The sequence below is a fragment of the Hermetia illucens genome, chromosome 4, assembly GCF_905115235.1.
Source record: "Hermetia illucens chromosome 4, iHerIll2.2.curated.20191125, whole genome shotgun sequence".
In the NCBI taxonomy this organism is placed as follows: Eukaryota; Metazoa; Arthropoda; class Insecta; order Diptera; family Stratiomyidae; genus Hermetia; species Hermetia illucens.
The window spans coordinates 54511134-54535832 of NC_051852.1; the positions used below are offsets into that span (position 1 = coordinate 54511134).

Consider the following 24699-nt stretch of genomic DNA (forward strand, 5'->3'; position numbering starts at 1 on the left):
TTCGTTGGGATACCGCATTCTGTCATGGCCGTGTAGAGTTTTACCCTGGCTATGCTGCCATAAGCGGCTTTAAAGTCGATGAAGAGATGGTGCAACTGATGTCCACATTCCAACAGTTTTTCCATCGCTTGCCGCAGAGAGAAAATTTGATCTGTTGCTGATTTGCCTGAAGTGAAGCGTCTTTCGTATGGACCAATGATGTTCTGGGCATATGATGCTATCCGGCCTAGCAAGATAGCGTAGAATATCTTATAGATGGTACTCAGCAACGTGATACCTCTATAATTGCTGCACTGTGTGACATCCCCCTTTTTATGAATGGGATAGATAATGCCTCATTGCCAGTCATCAGGCATTGATTCGCTGTCCCATACTTTGAGCATCAGTTGATGAACCACTTGGTGTAATTGGTCGCCTCCATATTTAATCAATTCGGCTGTAATTTCATCGGCTCCTCGCGGCTTATGGTTTTTAGGTCGATGAATTAGACGGACTGTTTCTTCTGTTTGGTGTTGGCAGCATTTGTCCACCGTCTTCAGTTGGCGGGACCTCCAACTCACCGATATTTTGGTTGTTGAGCAGGTCATCAAAATACTCTACCCATCGCTCCAACATGCCCATTCTGTCGGAAATCAGATATCCTTCTTTGTATCGGGATAATGAGCATCAAGGTGTATACGTTTCATCCTGCTGACTTGTTAGTAAAATTTCAGCGCCTGATGCGGTTGCTCCCTGTAATTCTCTAGTTCACAGACTTGTTGGTTCTCCCAGGCTTCCTTTTTCCGACTGTGAAGTCGCTTCTCCGCTCGACGGAGTTCGTGATAAGTCTCTGCTCTCGGTATGCAGCATTCTTCCGTTCCGTTGCTATCTTGCATTCATCGTCAAACCAGCCGTTCCTACTTTTTTTCGGGGCTGGAGCCAAGTATCTTTGTGGCCGTATCAATGATAAAGTTCATCAACTCGTGAACGGTAGCACTCCGGTGCATAATAATTCATAGAATGCGAATCTTTTCCAGTGCCGCCGTAAAGATCGGGCAACGCCCCGAGTCTACAGTGTGTTCAAGGTTCTCACCAAATGATCACCCTCTCTTCGTAGCAATGCGTCGCTTTGTGACCTATCTGCCTGCATCTGCAGCATGCTGCTCTCCTGTCAAACTACCCGCAGGACGAGGGCCGGTACACTAAACACCTACATCTTCGAATCCACACCCAACATTCTATTCAACCATTTCTGATTTTCCCGTTCTTGAAATTTCCTCGCTCGGCTCTGGGCGTTCACTTTTGATTACGTCTTCCACTTCGATTTTTTCTGTAAGAGTCAACTGGGATTTCCAAATCGCGCAAAAGCTAGAAAACAGCGTTCTCCCCCAGTATCATCTTGACCGTCTGTTGGTTTTCGGTTGTCCTTGGACTTAATTCACGGAGAATTCCGAATTCCAGTCGTTTACCGTATGGAAGAGACTTCTTCATTGTATTCGGACTTGACCTTACAGCGAAATTCCACAAACATTTTTCTTTCCATCCGTGCATTGAGCAGGGCTGACGATTTAGTCCTCTTTTGTTTCCTTGCCTGTTCCTGTATTGCTCCGCCATTTGTATTCACCTCCACTTCAAGCAGACGACTTTCCATTGGCGCTGCGGGTTGTTTAGTCTTGTTCTTCTTTGCCACATGAATATGCTGAAGTCATCAACATATCAGTGGATATGATACCCGTACTGTTCAGTAAGACTAGCCATTTTTCCACCACAAGTCTCGAGAATAGAGGTGACAACAATACCCAAAATTTCACCACAGGAAATCGCTTGAGACAACCTGACTTCATTAAGGTTCGTGGAAATCCATTTTCCATACACTGCACCGACGCCACTACCAACATTCTCTTCCCTTTTTTACTGATCAAGTCTCAGCTTAAAGCTTTCCGTTAGCCACCGAAAGCTTCTCCAATAAACACATTTTTTTATATAAGTAAGCAACACTCTTCGCACTACACAAATCCGTCAACAAAAGTGCAAAATTCTGCAAACTGCACTTTGCTTTCGGACAATGAGGACTGGTTTCTGTAGCCGACCATAAATCCTAAAACAGGAAGAAATATGTGGAACCCCATATTGAGTAATTGCTCAATTGTTCTTCGTCAAATAATTTCGTTTTCTACGCAAACCGCTCTGTTAGGAATTATCTATACAGAACTCTTCTGTGCTTTAAACATCAATCAGATTCACAAAATACTCATAACCCCCAAAAAAAATTCCGGAAGAAAAATGTAGCACGCCATATTCGTGATTCTAACTCGCAGAGAATCTAAATTACAACCTAACCAATAATGGTCCGACACACACGAATCTATGCAAACACAACATTATCTCGGAAAATTACCTTTTCTTCACCATCTGATTCTTCGTTACTTCCATTTTCACTGCCATTCTCCGACCCGTCCTTTGCCTTAGCCTTCTCCTGTCTGTCCATTACGCTCTGTCGGTGGCGGGTCTTCTTCCAGGAGTAGTAATATTTCACCAAACTGGCGATTGATTTGTCGGGCAGCTGGAAAACACGCAAATTCAGGACAGATCCATTCAGAGTTCTACAACAATTACCATTTGTCGGATGCGGTGGAAACTTTTGCCGTGGAACTGGAATGCCTGCTCGAATAGCACTTTGTCCTCCACCGTCCACTCGTCCGGGAAGGGCGTGAAGTTGGCCAGATCCATGACGGCGCGCTCCAGGTCGTGCTTGTGCCAGAACAGCATCCCCAAGGCTTGCTCGCCATTGTAGCCGTACTTCTCCTTCGCCACTGAAATGTACTCCTCCACTGCAGGAACAATTGGTTAAGACATGGAATTCACGCGACAAATCACAAATTACGTTTGTTATCCGGAATGTCCTTGGTTGGTGACCAGACCAAAAGAGCTCTGTCGTTCAAATTTTCGATCTTCCTCTCGGGAGGCGGGATCAACTCTGGGCAAACGGCTTGGTAGTCTCTTCCGACGCGAATTTTCTCTGCGAACAAACCCACAGTTCAGTTTGGGACTCCCGTCAAATTCCACGTTTGCCGTGGAAGCCATTTCGACGTGATACTCACCTTCGTACTCGCTTTGCTTCTTCGATTTTGACCCGTTTTTCTTGATTGCTGCAAATCGAACTCATTACCACAGAATCTGGACTGGAATACACTTCAACTACTTACAACTATCGTCCTCGGAGCTGGAATCAGGGGTGCCTCCGTGACCGTTGGGACTTGGTCCCCGTGACCTACGACCGTTCCGCATTATTTCCGGATTCCTTTCGGCCAAAACCATACTAATCTGTTTCAATCTTTACCAGATTCTATTTTAACGGCAATGTCTCTGATTTATTCCACTATCTCAGTAAACTAGCAACACAGTTTCTAACGAAACAAAAGAATTAAAATGCGAACTCGCAAAACCCAACTGCAGCACACCACCGCCAACTTTCAATTCATAGCTTCAGTCAACTGTGCCTCGCCTACACTTCACGACGACCATACTTTGGCGCTGCTTACACGTCAAGCAAGCGATGATACTCGGCTGGATCAAACACACCAACTTCTCCAAAATCCCGCCGTGCCCTATCAGATTGCCCCGCGCCACGCTCCGAAAATAACTCGACAAATTATTTAGCCTGATAGGACTCAACACTCTCAGCAAAGCCAGTAAAACACCAATCTCACTGTTACACTTCTGCGACGACCGTACTTCACTCACTCCCACTTATGCGACCACGCCATGTAGCTCAGACGCCGCCAGATTCCGCCTCGCAAGCCACCAGTCAGGGAAACGCCAAATACTAGATGCGGGCAAGATGCTCTCGTCTCGTGATTCACGAAATCCCGTCTTTGAAAAATCCTTTGATGCACCACGGAAACTAGGCGAACGCCACAAGCGAAATTTGACAGCGGAGCGGACACCGATTCGTAATTATGGCAGAGTTGCACTCGTGCCATAAAAATTGAATATTCCCCTTCCACGAACTATAACGACAGTGAAATGGCGATGCATTTCCATAGATTTGACGTTGGCTAGCTTAATACCATGGATGAATTCCAGCTGTGGGGAAAATTCAATAATACATGTTATGCACATATGGCTATCCTAGTTGATATGGAACTAAATACAAATCCTAAAATATGGTGAAATATAATTTTAAATTATCTCTTAATATGAAATAAATAGAATCTCCAGTTTTACAGGAAATAGAGCTTTTCTGAACACGTTCTGGTATATCCTCGTGTCGTAATATAATAAGTCCGTAATGACGAAATTTATGAACGACACAATTAAAGTCTGATTATGGATAAAATCCGGCTCAGTAGGTGTGCTGGGCGCGTCATTTAATCCGTATAGGTGAGGATGAGCCAGTCCGGAAAGACTATAAAGGCAACATCTATGGAAGAAAAAGATGAAGTGGTAGATCCTGTTCAGATGAAGTGATGGCATAGGCCAGTACGTCAAACAGCTGGACCTCGTTGTAAAACTGGGATGTCTGGAGTTCCGTATTTAGGTACGTCTATGCCGGATACCGATTGTTGCACCGTTGGTAATGATAATAAGTCAGCTAAGAAAGGGTATCTAACTGGAACAGATTCGTCGCTTTCTCTGTATATGTTGCCGATCCACTACACTTTAGCCCTTTTATCACTTCTTTCACAGCCATTTTTGGGTCAAAGAAGTACGAGGTGGGCTCTATGGGTTCTCTGTCCTCTTCTTTAGCCTTTGCTCCATCCAGTAGCGGAGTCCGCTGCCCTTCACAGGTTATGTCACTTTGTTCAGTCACAAGCCTGATTTAGGCTGAGACGAGAAGCTATTGAATCATCATCTAGTAGATCAGGCCATCGTTGTGTCGGTCGATATTCTAGTCGTTTCTCATCGACTTCGCCACCTAGACCCATCTTAACTAGTGCGTTCTAGTCAGCGCGAATTGAATGACCATAGCATGGAAGACGCCACAATCACAATTTTTCCACGATCGATGAACCACATATCAATCATGGATGTCCCTATTTGAAATTGTTCAACACAACATTTTCGTTACTGAGAAGTACGGTTCATTGTCTTTTATATAGTTGACCAGCGCTAAGAATTATAGAGGGCGATGGGACAGATGACACTGCCATAAAGTTTGGGTTCAAGACGTTTTTTTGATAAGGTAGGTGAATGTGTTTACATACAGGGTGCTGCACTCCCGCAACTGTGCGCCTTCGGACTATCAACCGGACCGTTTGATATATTACTTCGGGCTAGCTTTCCCGTTCTCCCAATTTAGGTGGCCTTCAAGTTAGGTAATTGCCTTCACCAACGAGAGGGGTGGTCCAGAATGCTGAGTGGTTAGAGCATAAGGCTGTCGTATGGAATAACACGGTTCAAATCTCACTGGTGGCAGTGGGGAATATATCGTGGTTTGAGGTCGGATACAAGTCGACTAAGCTGTAAATGAGTACCTGAGTCAAAATCAGGGTAATAATCTCGGGCGAGCGCAATGTTGACCACATTGCCTCCTACAGTAGTTGGATGGACTTGGTGATGCCTCTCGCATTTACATCTGCATCGCGAATCACTGTCTTCAGGGCAAGGTTAAAGAGGACGCATAATAGGGCATCCTCTTGTCTTAGATCGTTGTTGATGTTAAATGGTCTCGCACATTGGACAGGGTTCAGGGTCAGCCTGATTAGTCTTATTAATTTCGTCGGGATACCGAATTCTCTCATAGCCGTATACAGTTTTACCCTAGCTATGCTGTCATAGGCGGCTTTAAAGTCAGTGAAAAGATGGTCCAACTAATGGCCATATTCCAGCGGTTTTTCCATCGCTTGCCGCACAGAGAAAATCTGATCTGTTGCTAATTTGTATGGAGTGAAACCTCTACAGCCAGTGATGTTCTGGGCGTATGGGGATATGCGGCCTAGCCAAATAGAGGAGAATATCTTATAGATGGTACTCAGCAACGTGATACCTCTCTAATTCCTGTTCCCTGCTCCTCCTCCTCCTAAAGGTGTTACGGAGGACTCTGTTCTGAATGGGTTTTGTATTCACTCTCATTGTCAAAGGGGATTGTAGGTCGTGTTGTAATTCGAGCTCGGAGCACAGCGATTGAAATCGGTCGTTAAAAATTCTGTTTAGTTCAAATTCAGTCTGAGACCGTGTTCCATGAAACAACCATTCCGCTTTTCGACAAGTTCCTCGAGGTCAACTTTATTTTGAGATACTTGAAATACATCATCAATATAGAACAGTGTCAAGCGCGCAGGATATTTCATGCGACAGTGCCCATGATGGAAACAAAAGGGAATGGCGAGAGGACGCTGGCCAAATTATTAGAGCCACCCTTGAAAAAAAAGATAATTTCGGTTTATGTGCAAGGAAAGGTAATATTTAGTTAAGTCACCTTTTGTTGGGATCATACCTCTTATTCTTCATGGCATATTCTTGATACATTTAATGCAATTTATTTTTATTTCATCGCTTTTATGCTTAACCAGGACCTTTGCCAACTATATCTTATTCATAAAATTTCCCTTGAAAATTTTGTGTTTTTCACTGACTTTCAACTCTTTTAGTGGGGTTAAGTTCCTGTGAATTGCCAGGCCGAACAAAATTTTTTTTTTGGGTTTTTTATTAAAAATTCTATTCTTTTTTGGCCTTTTGGCATAGAGCAAAGTTACCATTTGATGATGATTAGTGTTCTTTGATAATCATTCTGGTGTCCAACACCTTTATATATTGGTCCTGCCTCATTGTTTTTTGCCAATCAATGACCAGGTTATAATACTGAATGGATGCTTGGTCCTTTTTACGATGCAATCTTCTTCAAATTTTTCACCACGTCGCCTTTTCACAAAACCTGATCTGCCAGTTTGCTTTCTGACGAATCATCGGCATATACATCAGCCGATGATTCGTCAGAAAGCAAACTCGGAAAAGATTGTTGAGTTTGAACTTTCTAAAACAGAGACTACATGGAAGCTAAATGGTTAATTATTTTTATAAAAACTAATTCTAGATACCTTTTTTCAAACATCAACAATCAAATTCAAATACTATTTGCATTTATTGAGCCACTTTATCATCATCGCAGAAGTGAGAAGCGGTTTCCTTAACGGATATCCGCATGAAAAATCCTATCCTTTTCCTCGACAACGAACTAACCGTACTGATATTAAACCGTTGGTATCCTGGATCTGCCCATTATGGCCATTGAATAAGCTTTTCCTTTTGGACACAAATATCTCTCGTTTTTCGCTTATCTCCAGGCGAAGTTAACCTATTACGACAACACTTGCTATCCCATTTGGTATTAATTGAATTTCTGCGTCAACGTTCTGTTTGATTCTGTGTATAGCACGATGGCGAAACGTTTGATATCAATGCAGTTGAGTTGCTAGTGACTGTAAATTGTTTTATTTAAAAAGTCTATGTTTTTATCTCAGAAATTTTAATTTTTCTTCATAATAAAACCCTATAAAATAAAAAATATGTACATAAACATAACTAGCTAGTGAATAAATAGATCCTTATCACAGGTAAAAGGAGTAGAATACGTGTCCGTCCAAACAAATATTATATCACAAAATAGCAGTGGTCACTATAAACTATGTTCAAAAATACATTGTCACCAGAACATTGGAAAAATAAATAAAAGAAAATATAGTAGTAACACATATTTTTCAAAAGCAATAATAATAGCGTAAGGCCCTCATTCAATATGGATTGTTGAGCAACTAAATAATATATACTTAATATGAAAAAAATATGATGTTTTTAAAATTGGATGACAAATGTAGATCCCATTCTTCGAAGGATATTATAATTCCATGACGAAATTGTTAAACGCCCATATTCTTCTGGAAGCTAAAACGTAACTTTTACTTTATGTTGGATAATTCCGGCTCAACAGGTTGCGGTGGGCGGGTCACTTAATCCGTATGGATGAGAACGATCCCACCCGGAAAGTCTATAAGGGCAATATCTATGGTAGAAAAAGAAAACGAGGCAGACCCTGCCTAAGATGGAGCGATGGCGTAGGTCAGGACGCCAGACAGCTTTTAGGGATATCAAATTGGTGGACCTCGACGCAAAACCGGGATGTTTGGAGTTCCTTATTAAGGCAGTCCTAGACCGGATACCGGTTGTTGCGCCGTTGATGATGATGATGGATAATTCCACCTCTTTCCGATACTTGAAATCTTCCATGCATATTCCATCGCTTTCAAAAAAGCAACCACTCCGAGTTTAGCTGCTTTTCTCCAGGAACAATGTTATATTGAATCTGGCACTGCTGTCATTGTGTGACAAAAGTCATACTTGACACCTCCTAATTTCTGTTGACATATGCAAAGAAGTTTCTTTGCTGCGAAAAATTTAGATTTGTAATTTGTTGTAAAATTGCCTTCTACTTGGGGAAACGCAAGGTGACGATACTATATCATTAGATCAAAGTGTATATGATGTGGAGGCACTAGCATCCTGAAGAATTGCGGTTCGGCACTTGCTACAAAGCGTTATGCAAAATAACTTGTGAAACTTTGCTTTTGTTTTGACCACTTCAGATAATTCGAGTAATTGGAAAGGACAGTATGGACTACACGTTGACTTCAAGGTAAATCGATATTTTACAAATTTTGCAAGGAGGCCAAGTGACAGGTTTCGGCAAAAATTAATGCAAAAGGGCAGTGGTTATGCTGATCAACTATTCAATGGCTTCTTACCTAGAAGCGGGGACTTTCCAATCTCATAGATTTTGCAATCTTTACAACGAATGACAGTGGTAATATGAATGGGGTAACATTTTGGCATATTAGGAAGTAATCAAGCAAACCAAAACATTGCGTGAAATATTGAGTAATGTGCTGATTTCGTGAAATGCGAATAAGCAGCCTTCATTTCGTTAACTATCGTGCTTAGTTAGTTTAGCTTTTATTACTAAATCTTCTTCTGAGGATCTCTCGGATTTGATTGCTCGTAAACAGCGGAGAAATAATAATTCTTAAAAAGTATACATGTATGGTTCTACACAATAATAACTATTCTTCGGTTTGCTTACAAATAAGATGTACAGAAACAAGTCGGAATACCGGAAGCTCGACGCTTTGAGTATGAAGGTTTGGTGTTCATCTTATGCGAGAAACTTTCTATGCACGCTTTCCCGTCCGCACATAGCTAGAAAACTTGAAATATTCCTTGATTATTTCCAAACTCAAAGATATGCATATGAACATATGAAAGACGTAAATATTATGATCATCCAAAACAAACATTGTCTATTATCTCATACTGATACAGACATTATCAGTATGAAGTGATACACGCCTTAGAGTGCAATCAGTTCACTTGAAGTACATAATTTTCACCTTCTATAACTTTGTTATTAATAGTTGAATTTCCTTCCAACTTTGCATAATTATGCTCTATATTGATGTCGTTTTGTACATGTAGGATGACCTTAACTGGGAATATACCATTTTTAATATCATTTGAGTTAATGTCGGAATGGGATTTGAGGCTTAGATTTTGTCTAAATGCACCATTGTGTTTTTTCAGATTTTTCGGTTGAATAGGTTCTGGGAAAGAGGCCTGCGCCACTTTTTGGGTCACACATTTTAAGCCCTCATTCCCTATGTTTCACTCAGTATCAAAACAGGATCAGTTTCGAAAAGTACTTTTCATTTGATATGCTACATAACCATATTCTGTGAAAAAAATGATTGCACCCTCTCCTATTAAACTCAAATGGCGCAGCATCCCAGATGTAAAGCGATTCACTGACTTCACGTTCTCACCAAATTTCATGAGAACGGGTTTAGCCGTTTCCGGCTGTGTCTGCCACAGAAAGACATTGAATCGATTTTATTAAGGTCTTGTTTCACATAAAACCTTAAAAATCAAAAATATTGGCAATCTTAAGCAAAAAACATTAAGTAAATTTTTTCGACTTCTTAACCCTAAGCAGCCATAGGCGTTTTAATTTATAAACAAGTCGGAATACCGGAACTCGTACTTCGGGTATAAAGGTTTTGTCTTCATCTTATGTAAGGAACTTCAACGCACATTTTTCTATCCGTATATAGCTACAAATCCAACATATTCCTTCATATTTTTCCAAACTACAAGACATACGTACATATTACAACTATAGATATTATATTCACCCTAAACAAACAAACTGTCTATTTCCGAATACTGTACATATATATACACGTATATAAACTCGTATCCATATTTCCGATTTACTTCGTGCAAAAAAGCATACGTACATACCCATATAGTACGTATATTAAATACGGCTGATTTAATGTACAAATATATCTATCTGAATTAGACACTACCCGCAAACTTCATTAGCACGCACATACTATATACTTACATACACACATGTCTGTTTAGAGTAATTGATATTCATATCCAAATGACTAAAAAACTAAAACAAAATAATTCTTTGAGACCCCATTGATAAGAACTCATTTCGTTGTGGTATTGATGAATTGATATGTGATGATGACGTCACGGTTATAAAATGCATGAAATTCACAAAAAATGGCAAAGTTTCACTCCCTATAACTTTGTTAATAATAGTTGAAATTTTCTTCAAACTTGATCAAATTGGTCATTATGTTCTTCATTACACCCGTACTTCTGGGATGAACATAAGGGGGGTTGCCGGGTAAATTCCTAAAATGTGGAAATATACTATTATTAACTTTATTTGTGCAGATATCGGAACCGGATGTATTTTGAGGCCCAGATTTCGTAGAAATGCATCACTGTGATTTTTTTTTCAAACTTTCCGGTTGGGTAGGTTCTGAGAACGAAACCTGCGACACTTTTTGGGGGTCATATTTTGAGACCTCACTCCCCTATGTTGCAACCAATGTCAAATATAGAGCCAGTTTCAAAAAGTACTAATTGAGACTTTCATTTGATACCCCACATGGCCACATTTTATTAAAAAAAAAATTTGCACCCTCCATTCACATGTATGAATTGAACTTCGAATTGCTTCCATATCCGCCGATCTGGTCTCTAAATTTAATCCCCAGGGACTTGATCCTGTTCTAAAGAGAAAGCTGGCTGGAAAGAAATTTAGCGCGAATGAAGAGGTAATCGCCGAAACTGAGGCCTATTTTGAGGCTAAAGACAAATCGTACCATAAAAATCATTATCATCATGAACGGCGCAACAACCGGTATCCGGTCTAGGCCTGTCTTAATAAGGAACTCCAGACATCCCGGTTTTGCGCTGAGGTCCACCAATTCGATATCCCTAAAAGCTCTCTGGCGTCCTGACCTACGCCATCGCTCCATCTTAGCCAGGGTCTGTCTAGTTTTCTTTTTCTACCATAGATATTGCCCTTATAGACTTTCCGGTGGGGATCATCATCATCCATACGGATTAAGTGACCCGCCCACCGTAACCTATTGAGCCGGATTTTATCCACAACCTGACGGTCATGGTATCGGTCATAGATTTCGTTGTTATGTCGGCTATGGAATCGTCCATCCTCATGTAGGGGACCGAAAATCCTTCGGAGGATTCTTCTCTCGACGGCGGGCAAGAGTTCGCAACTTTTTGCTAAGAACCCAAGTCTCCGAAGAATATATAAGGACTGGCAAAATCAAGCTCTGACCCTATAGTGAGATGTTTCGAGCGGAACAGTTTTTGTAAGCTGAAATAGGCTCTATTGGCTGCCATCAACCGTGCGCGGATTTTATCATCGTAACTGTTATCGGTTGTGATTTTCGACCCTAGATAGGAAAAATTATCAACGCCCTCAAAGTTGTAGTATCCTATCTTTATTCTTCCGGTTTGACCAGTGCGGTTTGATGTTGTTGGTTGGTTGGTTTTCGGTGCTGACGTTGCCACCATATATTTTGTCTTGCCTCCATTGATGTGCAGCCCAAGATCTCGCGCCGCCTGCTCGATCTGGATGAAGGCAGTTTGTACGTCTCGCGTCGTTCTTCCCATGATGTCAACATCGTCAGCATAGGCCAGTAGTTGGACTTAAAGAGGATCGTACCTCTTGCATTTACCTCAAAATCACGGATCACTTTTTCAAGGGCCAGGTTAAAGAGGACGCATGATAGGGCATCCCCTTGTCGTAGACCGTTGTTGATGTCGAATGGTCTTGAGAGTGATCCTGCTGCTTTTATCTGGCCTGGCACATTGGTCAGGGTAGTCAGTCTTATCAATTTCGTGGGGATACCGAATTCTCTCATGGCCGTGTACAGTTTTACCATGGCTATGTTAACATAGGTGGCTTTAAAGTCTATGAAAAGACGGTGCAACTGGTGTCCATATTTTTCCATCCCTTGCCGCAGAGAGAAAATCTGATCTGTTGCTGAAGTCTCTTTGGTATGGGCCAATGATGTTCGCTGTCCCATACCTTGAGTTGATGAACCACTTGGTGTAACTGGTCGCCTCCATTTTTAACCAATTCGGCTGTAATTTCATCGGCTTGGGGGGCCTTATGATTTTTAAGCCGATGAATTGCACGGACTGTTTCTCCTATACTTGCTAGTGACAGTATTTATCCATCGTCTTCAGTTGGCGGGATCTCGCCGATGTTCTGGTTGTTCAGTAGCACATCAAGGTACTTAACCCATCGCCCATTCTGTCGAGGCTTCATCCTGCTGATTTGCTGGTAAAACTTCCGCGCCTGGTGCGGTTGCTCCCTGTATTTTTCTAGTTCACAGACTTGTTGGTTTTTCCTTTTTCCGTCGTCACGGAATTCGTGATAAATCTCTGCGCGTGCCCGCGTTCTTTGAGAATGCAACATTACTCGGTATGCAGCATTCTTCCGTTCCGTAGCTAGCTTACATTCATCATCAAACCAGCCGTTCCGACTTTTCTTACGGTTGGGGTGAAGTATCTTTGTGGCCGTATCAATGATAACGTTCTTCAGGTGGTTGTGAAGATCATTTGTTGATGGGGAAGGGATTGTAGGTGGTGTCGTAATTCGAGTTCGGAGCACCTTGCCAACGAGACAGTGGTCCGAGTCGATAACAGCAGGTTTCATTTTTTGGCTGACTAAGAAACCTACTCCGAGCACATGGTTTACTGGATGGCCGCTATAATATATGGTGTAGCGGTTCATCTCCAGGAAACCGGTCCCTGTCCGTCGCATCTCTTGCAAGGCTGTTACATCAGCCTTATATTGGGACAGGGTATCGGCTAGCTGCTCAGCAGCATTCGGTCTGTATAGGGAGCGCACGTTCCATGAGAAAATGCGCAAATCGTCAATCCGTTGTCTTTGCCGGGTTCGTGGTTGTAAAATCCATCTTGTCCGAGGCTACTTTTGTAGCTTCGTAACATCGTTTTTCCGTGTAGGGTTGTCAGCCGTACTCAACCCCCAACCTGGAGGACCAGTTGGTATCGAAAAATTGTATGACAGCTATAATCGTTGTATTTCCCACCAAGGAAACTATATTGAATAATAAAATCAAATTCGATAAAAAAAAATTGTTTTCTGTGTTAGTCTATGTTAGATTTCATGGAGATGCAATTTTTTGTATATCATTTTATGCTAAATTCTCAATTTGTGGTAATTATAACACGTTAAATGAAAATCCACTCATTGCAAAAAACATCAAATTCCTGAACCCAATGATATAAAATAGGTAGAAACCTTTCATAATTGCCAGTTAATGGGTATAATTAGTTTTTTGTTAACTTTTGTTCATTGTCTTCCAACAACATTTCACCATAACTGGTTTTTAATTACTAGGGGTTCGTAAGAGCAGTTGGAGAAGTTAAATTAGCAGAAAAAATACCAATATGTTACCATTTTAGTTGTAACTTATTAAAAGCATCATAACCTGACGCAACTATACCGCTGAAGCATTTCAATTCAAAGTGGAGTACATTTTGCGATTGGGTGCAAGAGCAAATTAGGGAAAATTGTAACTTCACCAAAACTACATTATTTACCGAAGAATGCCTTTTTATCCAAAAAGAGGCTTTTAATTATTGCAATAGTCACCGATGGATTCAATCGTGAGGCAAATTGATGAACTTGGACAAGAATTATTGGAGACCAGCTTACAGGACCTTATATTTTCCGGAATCGATTGACAAGCGAAGAGCATACATTTTTGTTTTGTGGGTCGGTCGATTTATTAGAAAATGTGTCACTTAACAGAAGAAGCAGGATGTGGTTTCATCAAGATGGGGTACTTCCACATAATTTCAGGGGTATTATATCCTTTCTTAATAAAAAACGTCGTGAACGGTGGAGACACCATTATAGGCCCGTAGGATGGTCTGCAAGATCATCCGATCCTAATCAACCGGACCACTATCTATGAGGATATTTAAAGCAAATAGTTTATAAAAACACCATAAGGCCATTCGAAGGAGTTCTTTCTGAAACAAGTTATCCTTATATCTGCAAAGATATCAAGCAGAATGTTACTAAAAGCAATGCGTAATTTCAGTAAAAAGTTCTCTTATTGCTTCATAATGAAGGGTGGTTACTTTTTATCAAAAAATAAGTGAGTACCCTTGAAATAGATTCGCCTTTTAATTTTGATTCATCAAACTGCCTTTTTGTCCGTTAAAAATAATACAATAATACAACTAATTGAGTAATTAGGATAAAATGATGTTGGCAAGATTTTATCATATTTATTTTTTTCAAGAAAATAAGTGCATTATGTATGTCAAAATTCGAGGAAAATTGGGTTAAAAATTTTTGGGGAAGAACAACGCACTTTTTTCATTTACACAGCTTGCTCTATTTTTAAGTTTTGTCCTCTAAAGTGAAGTCTTGGCTATAGCTCAGTTTATTCCAATGATCCAGCCATCTTAGCTTTTGAGATATGATTTTAGTGGTGTAAAGGCGGCATTTTTCTAAGAAATTATGTGTGGCAGCCAACTGGTTAAGAAATCCAAAAAAATGTATTTAATATTTTTCGTTGAGAATTGCATGAGGAATCGCCTGGCATACATTTTCTCTGGTTGATTTGAAATACTCTGTACGGTTGCCACCATAAACTTCTGTGGTGCGTAGGGCCTTAACCACCTACTCTTCAGGGCTTCACCTCACCTCCCAATTTCTAGTTCTGCGGCACATATTTCCTGATCAACGTTCTACTTTTATATTCAATTTGAAAATGTTCTTTATGACGTTTTAAAACGTTGTACACGGACAGTTTTACCGTCTCCATGTAGCTTTATTATTAGGTGATTTATTTCTAGAGAGGCTTATTTTGATGTCGGTGGTGCTTCCATATTTTTTCCTTTCAAAGGATACTTGATTACTACTTTTAAATTTCAACTCATGCAAACTTGTACTTATCAATAACAAATAATTTCATTAAGAAAGTAATGTTATATAGCAGAGACTCTTCGAGATCGGTTTCACTGCCTGATCTGGGTGCAATCGCAAGGCTTTTAAATCCCCATCCAGCGTATCAAGCCACCGTTGGTTCGGCCGGCCTTTTTGTTCGCTTACCATCGACTTCGATTTTCAGACCAATCTTGGCAAATGAATTTTCGTTCGCGCGAATTACGTGACCATACCATCGAAGACGCCTCTCTCGCTCTTTTTCCACGATCGGTGCAACCCCATATCGATTGCGGATATCCTCATTTTGGATGTGATAAAAACGTATCACGCCACTAGTCCAACGCAACATATTGGTCTCCATAACAAGAACAAAGAGGAATGGTGAGAGGGCGCTTCCTTGATGAACACCAACAGAGGCACGCAGCCGTTTTGATACACCCGCCACACTTGGAACTTTACTTTTTGGATCGTGGTAGAGCAATTGAACCCAGCGCACGAGTTCTTCTGGTACTAAGTGTTGTCGTGGAGCATACCAAATGAGTTCGTGTGGCACACGGTCAAACACTTTCGCCAGATCTAAAAATGCAATGTAAAGAGAGCGGTTTCGGTTTCACGGTCATTTTAACGATTTCCCGAATACGGTTGCCAAGAATGCGTTTAAAAATCTTCATGGTATGAGTAACCGGATCAAACATTAATTTGAACATTCTGTTGGACTACCTTTCTTTTTCTATATTGGAACTGTGGTACTTTTTTGCCAGTCAGATATTTCTTCCTAAATAACTCAATTAAAGAGTTCATCGAGCCAGTGTTGGGTCCCAGCTCTTCGCTTTCCACAGATCAGATACGATATCGTCAATCCCTGTGGCTTTCCACGATCTTATTCGTTTTATTGCCTTCTCGAATTCAGTTGCGCTGACGGGCGGCTATATCGCAGCACTTCAATGAACGTCCAATTTTGAGGTTCGATGGTCTCATAGGGAACGGCTTTGTAATCAGTGACGGTAGTAAAATGTAAATAGTCGATTTGTGTTTTACTGTTCCCAATATAAAATGTAGGAAGTAAGACAATCGTTTGATGAACCATGTCCTCATAAGTACAAGGTCATCGGTGTCCACAAAGTCAATTATACGCTCGGCACCCTCATTGCGCGCTCCAACCCCCAGCACCTGTTACTGTCTGGATACCAAAGCACTCCAAAGTCACAACATCTCGATTATATATGGAAAAGGGAGTGTCAAATCTTTTTTCAACGAGTATAGTCATGTGGGGTATCAAATGAAAAGTCTCGATTAGTACTTTCGAAACCGATATTGGGGAAGAAGGGGAAGAATGCGGGGGTCCAAAATGGGCCAGTTACTTTAAGGACCTGTCCTCAGAAACTACCCAACCCAATTCTATATCTGCAAAGAAATATGGTTACCCGTGCCCATGATATCTGGGCCTCAAAGTACTCTCCATACCGATATCGGTTTAAATAAAGTTAATAATAGTGTAATATGTTATCATATTTACTATAAGTAGATTTTCTAGAAATTTACTGGTCTAGAATCATCAACTTTTAATTATAGGATTATAGGCTATACTATAGAGTACACCAGGTTTCTGGAAATCGCACTATTACAAATAGAGTTATAATAGTTCAAAGTTGTCACTTTTGGGCAAGTTTCTTGCATTTTAAGACTTTGAATGTCAGTGTCATACCATTAAAACATTCCAAGCTAGGTACAAATTGGACAAATGCCCACTTAAATATACTTATATAAGCAAAATCAAATTCAATCGTGCCGCATTAGTCAATAGACTAATACAATAAATACTTAATCTGAGTTACATCTAGTTTTTTTCCTCAAATCTTATATCTAATATATGTCTAGAGAGAATCGAGAATAATCCCATGGGGAGGGGCTTGAAATATTAGCAATCAGTGAAAGTCAATTTCTAAATAATTATTAGCGACCAGCACACTGTTGTGTCTTTGGAGCTAAACTTCAAATATTTATGATCTTTTGTGGATAGACCTAGACCCGGATTTTTAATATTTTCTCCGACAGGTGCAGACTTGCGTTTTAGTTGCATTGATTTTTGTCCCGCACCTATGGAAATATGTGGTAAGATCTACCAAGTAGTCTTGGATCCGGTAGGACAGCTACCGGGGGAATGCCAGTCTAGAAGATACCGGGTCAGGTCTACCCCTTCTCAAGCCTCGGAACGTCAGCCATGAAGACATTACAAAAGGGTGAGTCTGAAATGAATCTCTGCGGTACTTCCGAGAATATCGGTCGGAAATTAGAGTATTTATTTTCCATGTTAACCTAAAAGAGCTTATCTTAAAAGAACGTTTTACAAGTGTAATCACCGAAATTGAAATCCATGGTCGATAATTTTATTAATGAGTTGGTTTACCGACATGGACCCGATGACTTTTTCTCTTTTCTTGTATTGTGAAAATAGCCCAGTGTGTGTTGGTCGAGAGCGTAAACTGCTGATTAAAAATAATACTTTTGGGATCACTATTTTGGACCAACCCTACAGTTCATGGTGCCAAGTTAGATAATAGGGGGATGCATTTAAGATAATGGGGGATGCTGTTAAGCGATTACAAAATTGGCCGAATTTGTATTCATAAAATAGTAAAAAATTGAGTTAAGACAATAATTTGCTTTATTTTTATTAATTTGACATTCTAACGTTTCGTTTGATTTCTTCTGCATCTTTATGACTACAGTAGAATCTCAATAATTCGTATGGTCAAGAGACTGACGATTTGGTACGAAATATCGGGATTATCGATTATGTAAAATAAAAAAATAACTCTGGGGACGTAGGAGTTAGCCGGAAATACGAATAATTGGTGCACGAATTATCGGAATCCCATTGTATTAAAATGAATCGTGTCCAGGATCGTATACCTATATTCAACTTGCATCAGTCAATTGAGCCGGTGATTAGGTGATCCGGTCTTCTTCCTTTCTTCGTGAAACACTATCTAGTAAACTAAGTATTATTGCCTTTCACATTTGTTTATTTTTTCTTCTTCAGCTTTTTTCCCGTTCAGAAGCAGGGTCTGCTCATTTTGATCGCCATTTTGGTCGGTCAAAGACCTGATCTAGATGCAGTCGCGAAGCTATCAAAATGCCATCCAGCGTACCAAGCCATCGTTGTTTCGGTCTCGTTTTTGGTAGTTACCCATCGACTTCGAAAGTACACAGTTCAAAAACAACGCGGCGACATTCGCAATTCCGTTCAAAAGCGCTATAGCATTTGAGGAAGATGTCGCGCATCCACAGGCGGACAGGTTCACTTTAAATCAGAGTATTGTGGATAGCAAAGTTTCACAGTCTCCCGGCCAGAACAAAACCCTTCATCACCGAAAATAACCAGGAGAACAGTTTGCCTTTGTGAAAGAGTGTGCCATAAAAATCGTAAGACTTCTTTTATTCAATTCGGTAATTTGACAAAAGTACATACATACATACATATTTGGATTTAATAGAAGGCACAATGTCGGGGTGATGGGGGATTCAATTAATTTGGGACTTCAAAACCATCAGAGTGAATAGAATGGTATTTATTGACTAGAACAAAACTTTACAAAACACCACGTTAGACATACTCGTAGAACAATCGTTTGTCTTCCCGTAGGACAACAAACTCGAGTATACTTCGTTCTCGGAATGAGAATGGTCATTGTATAATGTTCCACGCCGACCCTATATGCCTCCTCAATCGGTAACTGTAGCATCTGCTCGAACTCCTGTCCTATAAAAAGCATATCTCCTCAAAAAATTGATTTCGGGAAAGCATTGCAGGAGCTTGGGAACAAAATTTCCTCCGACGTGATTCATTTCCTTTCCAATCCGATGCATCGTTATTTTAGAGCCTTAATTGCATACAAAACATTTAAATTGAAATGGAAGTTGGAGTTTTCCAATACATTAATTGAGAAATGATCCATGGATACATATTTTATAATTTTCAAAGCACTGAACTAATTCTATTTTTACATTATGATTTTATATGTTTGCCCATCAGTGGTAGGTTACGTAAAAAATTATCTTTTTTTAATAATTTTATAGCGCTGTGCATTAATTCATTGAAAATGAGCAATTGGTGTAACTGCATTTCAAAATCTAGTGGCGAAAATTTAACTTTATGTTCACTATTTCAGTGAACAAAAGGACACCAAGCTACTTCTAACGGTCGATCAAGCAGGTGCGGAAGATTTGGTCATTTCAGAAAAGGAAAAATCATTTTATGATGTGAAAAATGCTGAAGGGGTAGTACAGTATCGTATAGTTAACATTGCGCGTGGGCCTTTGCAGAATGTGAATAACTCTTCCTCATCGACAAACTCAAATCCAATCCAAGGATGTCAATTTTATGTAATCAACGAGTTGAATGAAGAACATTCCAATCTCAAGCCTGGCAAACCTATTCCTCGTAGACAGCCGGTCTATACTAGCAGGAAGGTAACTTGAATTTTGTGGATGTCCTTGCGTTTAGTTGTTTGTTATTTCTATTTGATGAATATAGCTGAAATAATTGCTTCTTTTAGCAACGTGATGAGGAGAAGAAAGCAACCCACAAGGAAGTAGAGAGACGAAGGCGTGATAGAATGAACAAATTGTTATCTCGGCTGAAAGACCAATTGCCTGACACTGCGGGGGCAGGATCCTGTAATGCCGACTCGAAAGTTTCAATTTTAGTTAAAGCATGTGAATACATTGAAAAGATGCAAGAAAAAGATAATAGGTATGTCTGATCGATGGGATACCATCTTAACGCTGCTAATGTTGGTTTTCCTATTCCAGTTTTATTGTGTGCCTTGAAGAAAATGAGAAGTTAGAAAGAGAGAACCGAAAGCTGAAAGTGGAAAATGAAAAGTTACGGAAAGACATTCAACGGCTGACAGAGATGGTAGAAAGTAAAAAAAATGTGAAGCAGGAGAAAGTGTAACTATTATTGTTTCAAATATAAGATAGTGTTTTATAATATGTTCAATAAAAATGATAAAGTTTATAAGTTATGTTCGTGTTATCATATAAGAGATAAGAATATAAGCTAACTGAAACATATCGAGGAAATACATATATTGTATTTACACTGCACAGTTGTGACAATTTCAATATCAGTTAAATTTATCTTTGATCATTTTAATTAGATTAGTTTGGACTACAATTGCATCATCCTTTTTCTGATATTGTTAATAAATATAGCGCATATGGTTAAACATACCCACCTAATCCAAAGCGGCTAATTCCAAACTTGCTCGATTTTATTCTTTTCTGTGCGCCCTGAAATCTGTTGCACAGCAAGATATGTGTCCCGATATTAACCACGTTAATATCGATAAGATTCAAATGTTTGGTCGATGCAGCAGGTAGGGTGGCATGTCCCAATAATACTAGATTGGCGTGGCTAATGTATACATGTTTTTAATAAAAGGAATTTACTACACAACAGCCCAATTTGACATTAGGCGATGAAGGGTATACAACCATTCCTACCAATTCGAAGCATTGAAGGTGGTATCATAAGTTTAAAGCTGAACAGAGAATCAAGAAAAACAAGAGACGTTATATATATACATGCGCTGCGAAAAAGACGCCCCTTTAGAGAATAATCTGCTGAGTAGTAAAATAGTAAATGGTAAATTCAACCGTGACTCCGATATCGAAAAATTGCTCAGCATTTGTATGAATAAGGGCAAGATGTACCGTGAGTGCTATCTAACCTGATGTGGCCTGGAATCCATAGCAGCCAGACCTTATTGTATGAACTAAGGGAATTCAATTGATCATACGGGTCCTGGTTGAAGTAGGTACATCAATCTATGGTGTTTATTTATGTTTCTGCCTGAAATATGTATGTTGCTTATCTATTGGTTTGATGAACCTTTTCCTTGGGCAACTGGATCTATATTGTCCGCAACTTGGGGACATCAGTGGTATTTCATTCGAACTTTTTTTTAAAAGTAATTCGCGCAGACATTTTCGATCCCAATTTTTTCGGGAACAATCCATCTGCGGTAGAAGCTATAGCGATGCCGGACCCGAACAGAAGAATCCGCCGTCGAAGGAAGCGAAGCCATCAAGTGAGCCAAAGGGGGGAGTTGGTTCTTGGCTTTCGGAGGAAGAAGTTGGGGCGATTTGAAAAGAAAAGGAGAGGAACTTTATTTTTTGAAACGTGTTTCTTGATTAGCTGAGAGATAACAGTGATAACAATGAATTTAGGTAATTTGAAAAAGGCTTTAAGAGACATTTAATAGACATAGTGTGTTGCGTGTCCTGTGTTCCATGCGAGACGACGTCCCATTGGACTCCACAAAACTCTCTTTACTGAAGGGTATCCTCCAATATAATGGCAAGGCAGAGGGGGGGGGGACCTCGAAGGCCACGCCCCACCATACTTCTAGGGCAGGGGAAATATCGACCCAGGATGTGATCCATCGTGGATCTTCCTTTTGGATTGCAGCACTCGGGTCCGTCGTTTTACCGCTTCACGCGCGCAGTCGAGTCGTTATTTTTTTTATTTTTGAACTTTCAGTTTTAACTCACGTGTTGATCATTTGATAGACTCGCGCAACTTCCCTTTTTGTTTATTTTTCAGGATCCGATGCGAACCCACGCATCGGAAAAGGCAAGTGAATTTTTGTAAAATGACACGTGATGCATCGAATTGCTCAAAGAACCAACCCCCAACTTCCCAAGCCTGGCCAGTACAGTGGCGTGTAAACACGTGTCGATGGTTCACTTCGATGGAGGCATTATTTCCAGTGAAACACACTCTTATGCAATTGTCGCCTCCTTAATATATGGCCCATCCATTGCTATTTCCTTCATACGATTCACTCGTCCACGGGTAACTGGTCTTTGCGCCAATCAAGTTCTTTGTTCGAAATAATGTCAGGCGAAGGCTTGGGGCTTTTGAGTGACAGTGGAGGTCACTTTCGATGTGTTACTCCCATAGAGCAACATAGAAAGAGCATTAGTAGTTTCAACTTGATCTGATGTTTATAGATCTGCATTTCAAGATTTTAGACAAGATAGCGAAAGTGGATCTAGGGTTGTTAATGCGACGATCGACATCCAGTTCAGTGCCTCTGCCGGCAGAATCCACGCTCCCTAGATGTGCAAATTGATCGACGTTTTCGATGCTCTGCTCACTAATGCAGATAGAGAGAGTGCGGTGGCCCATCACACTGAAAACCTGGGTTTTGTTCGTCTTCAGTTCAACTTTACTTGCTTCTATTTCCAAATCTAAAGTCATTTGGCCAAGGTCCATGACTCGGTGAGAGAACAAACAGATATCATCAGCGTAATCGAGGTGTTTGAGGAAAGATGTCATAGCCTATTGAAGACCGCCGGGCACGCTAGCAAGAAAAATGACACCGATAGTAAGAAGGAATAATATCGATGATGAGATGTAACCCATGCGAACTCGGATGCAATACATCGGTCATCATATATTGGTCTGATAATAGCTATTAGTATCTTCAGAAGTCCCTTCTACACTCGTGTTTCCGCTATTGGAAATTTTCTTGAAATCGATGAAGGACAGATGAAGCGAAAGTCTGAACTCTGCGCACTATTTCAAAATGATCCGTACATTTTATATTGGGAAAAATAAGACGTAAATGCCAGGCAGAGCCTAAATGCTGCTCGACACATTAAACTTTTCATGCCAGAACCGAACATACGTACCGCAAAGTTTATCCTGTCGAAAAGCAGGATGACTTGCAGGTGTATTGTGGGCATTCTGACAGGCCATAATTCACTAGCTGGGCATATGTTCAGAATAGGAATTACCGAAGATGATACGTGTCCCTCCTGTAATGAGGAAGCGGAATCCACGGAGCATTTCCTATGTGAATGCCCCGCCTATGAACGCATTAGGCATCAGATCTTTGGTGCCGATGTTCTCCAATTGTGACGGGTAGCATCACATCCACTAACGGAAATCCTGCGATACGTTAACGAATCTGGAATATTCCGTTAGACGGGGGAGGCGAGTACAATGAGTGCTCAGAAGCTGTAGCTTCTCCTCCACCATACACACACACACACACACAAGACGTAAATGTTTCATCCATGAAACGCTGATAAATTGGCAAATCGATACGAGTACTAATCAGGAAACAAAGGAAGCATTCACTGTTAACCAAGCAACCCACAAAAGTATTTACGATAAACTGGACCCCCGGGATGGCAAAAGAGATCTGTATCGACATGTCAAAAATCAACACTAGCTTTTATATGATATCGAAGACTTCTGTTGTTGTGATAATGATAAGAACAATGTTCTGCTTACCATCCAACGAGCCACGACGTGCAGATGACACTACTTCCTCAAGCGCTGCTCATGTTTGAACCAATTCTATGTGTTAGCGCCACAGATCTGGAGGAGGTAATCAAACCAAAGAAATTGTGGAAAACAAGACTGGATGACTTTGCAGCTGAGCTTTGGAAAACAAAAAAAAAAAAGAGCAAAAATTCTGGCTTAGTAAGTCTTCAATTACGTTCAAATACGGAAGAAAAAAAGCAGTCCGGTAGAATGTTTAAATTGCAGACTCGCATGTTATACCATACCAAGGAGATTTTTCAACAGATTTTTGACACCCGCGTTCATAGGTTCGATCAAATTACAGTAAACAAAGCTAGATTGATCAAGCACTGCAGAACTGCTGACAATACATTTCTGGATCTAGAGGAAACGTTTGACCGTGTCCACATAAACTCATCTGGTATGCTTTGCAACTGCCAGAGAAACTCGTACACTGGTTGAAATTCCTCTACCGCAACACGAAGAGTAAATTTCTAAGCCTAGGATGCATATCAAAACCATTTCGTATCTTTTTCTACGTTCATCAAGGAAGCACCCTCTCGCCACTCCACTGTGGTTTTGTCGTGTACACTGCTAGGAGGGTCATCGAACCTTCAGAGCCCTATATACTGCTCTATGCGGGTGATATTTTCCTAGTTCTCACAACAAAGTTGATTTTGAGGAACTTGCCCAAATCAGAGTTTTTGATGACTGGCGCTTTAACTCTTTGTCAGTAATAACAACATACCGAGAACTGAGTGATTTAAGTATCTCAGATCAATTCTATCAGCCAATGGTGAAAGGATCAGCGGCGTCTTTTGCAGTGGATACGTAGTGGAGACGACATATTTGAATATAAATAACTCGAAAACTACTACTTGTATGGAAAATTTCATAAAACAGTTTTGCTAGAATTGACCATTTAATCGATTTCTGGTTATTTCAAAAAAAAGTTTGCATCACATCGGCGCAATATAACTTCTTATGCCATCCTCTACGTCAAAATTTCATGACAATCGTTCTCGACCGAAAGAATTTGGAGGTTGAAAGCTTCAATTACTGGAGCATAGATACATCG

The 24699-nt window shown here is 40.4% G+C and overlaps 2 protein-coding genes across 3 annotated transcripts in view; one reads left to right on the forward strand and one right to left on the reverse strand.

Moving 5' to 3' along the window:
* Positions 1–3995, reverse strand: part of LOC119653768 (REST corepressor 2) — a 46185-nt gene extending 42190 nt beyond the window's left edge. The window contains exons 1-5 of one of the 2 annotated variants that reach the window (XM_038058760.1): positions 3186–3995; positions 3081–3128; positions 2864–2998; positions 2596–2810; positions 2378–2542 (exon numbers count right to left, since the gene is read on the reverse strand). In XM_038058760.1, the coding sequence (XP_037914688.1) occupies positions 2378–2542; positions 2596–2810; positions 2864–2998; positions 3081–3128; positions 3186–3297 (675 nt within the window). In that variant the 5' untranslated portion in view covers positions 3298–3995. The remainder of the gene's footprint in view (positions 1–2377; positions 2543–2595; positions 2811–2863; positions 2999–3080; positions 3129–3185) is intronic. The other variant, XM_038058759.1, reaches the window with a different exon arrangement.
* Positions 3996–8335: 4340 nt separating this feature from the next.
* LOC119655661 (upstream stimulatory factor 2) lies at positions 8336–20533 on the forward strand. The gene is made up of 5 exons (XM_038061645.1): positions 8336–8423; positions 8562–8611; positions 19468–19768; positions 19855–20051; positions 20111–20533. Exons 2-5 carry the CDS (start codon positions 8589–8591, stop codon positions 20253–20255), a joined length of 666 nt encoding a protein of 221 aa, XP_037917573.1. The 5' UTR covers positions 8336–8423; positions 8562–8588; the 3' UTR covers positions 20256–20533.
* Positions 20534–24699: the final 4166 nt, after the last annotated feature.

What these genes read in the sequence shown, in the direction of transcription:
- LOC119655661 (XM_038061645.1), top strand. Translation starts at nt 8,589, where the DNA reads ATGGACTACACGTTGACTTCAAG. An exon ending in GACTACACGTTGACTTCAAG is followed by an intron (nt 8,612 to 19,467) that starts GTAAATCGATAT and finishes TCACTATTTCAG; the next exon opens with TGAACAAAAGGACACCAAGC. An exon ending in CGGTCTATACTAGCAGGAAG is followed by an intron (nt 19,769 to 19,854) that starts GTAACTTGAATT and finishes TGCTTCTTTTAG; the next exon opens with CAACGTGATGAGGAGAAGAA.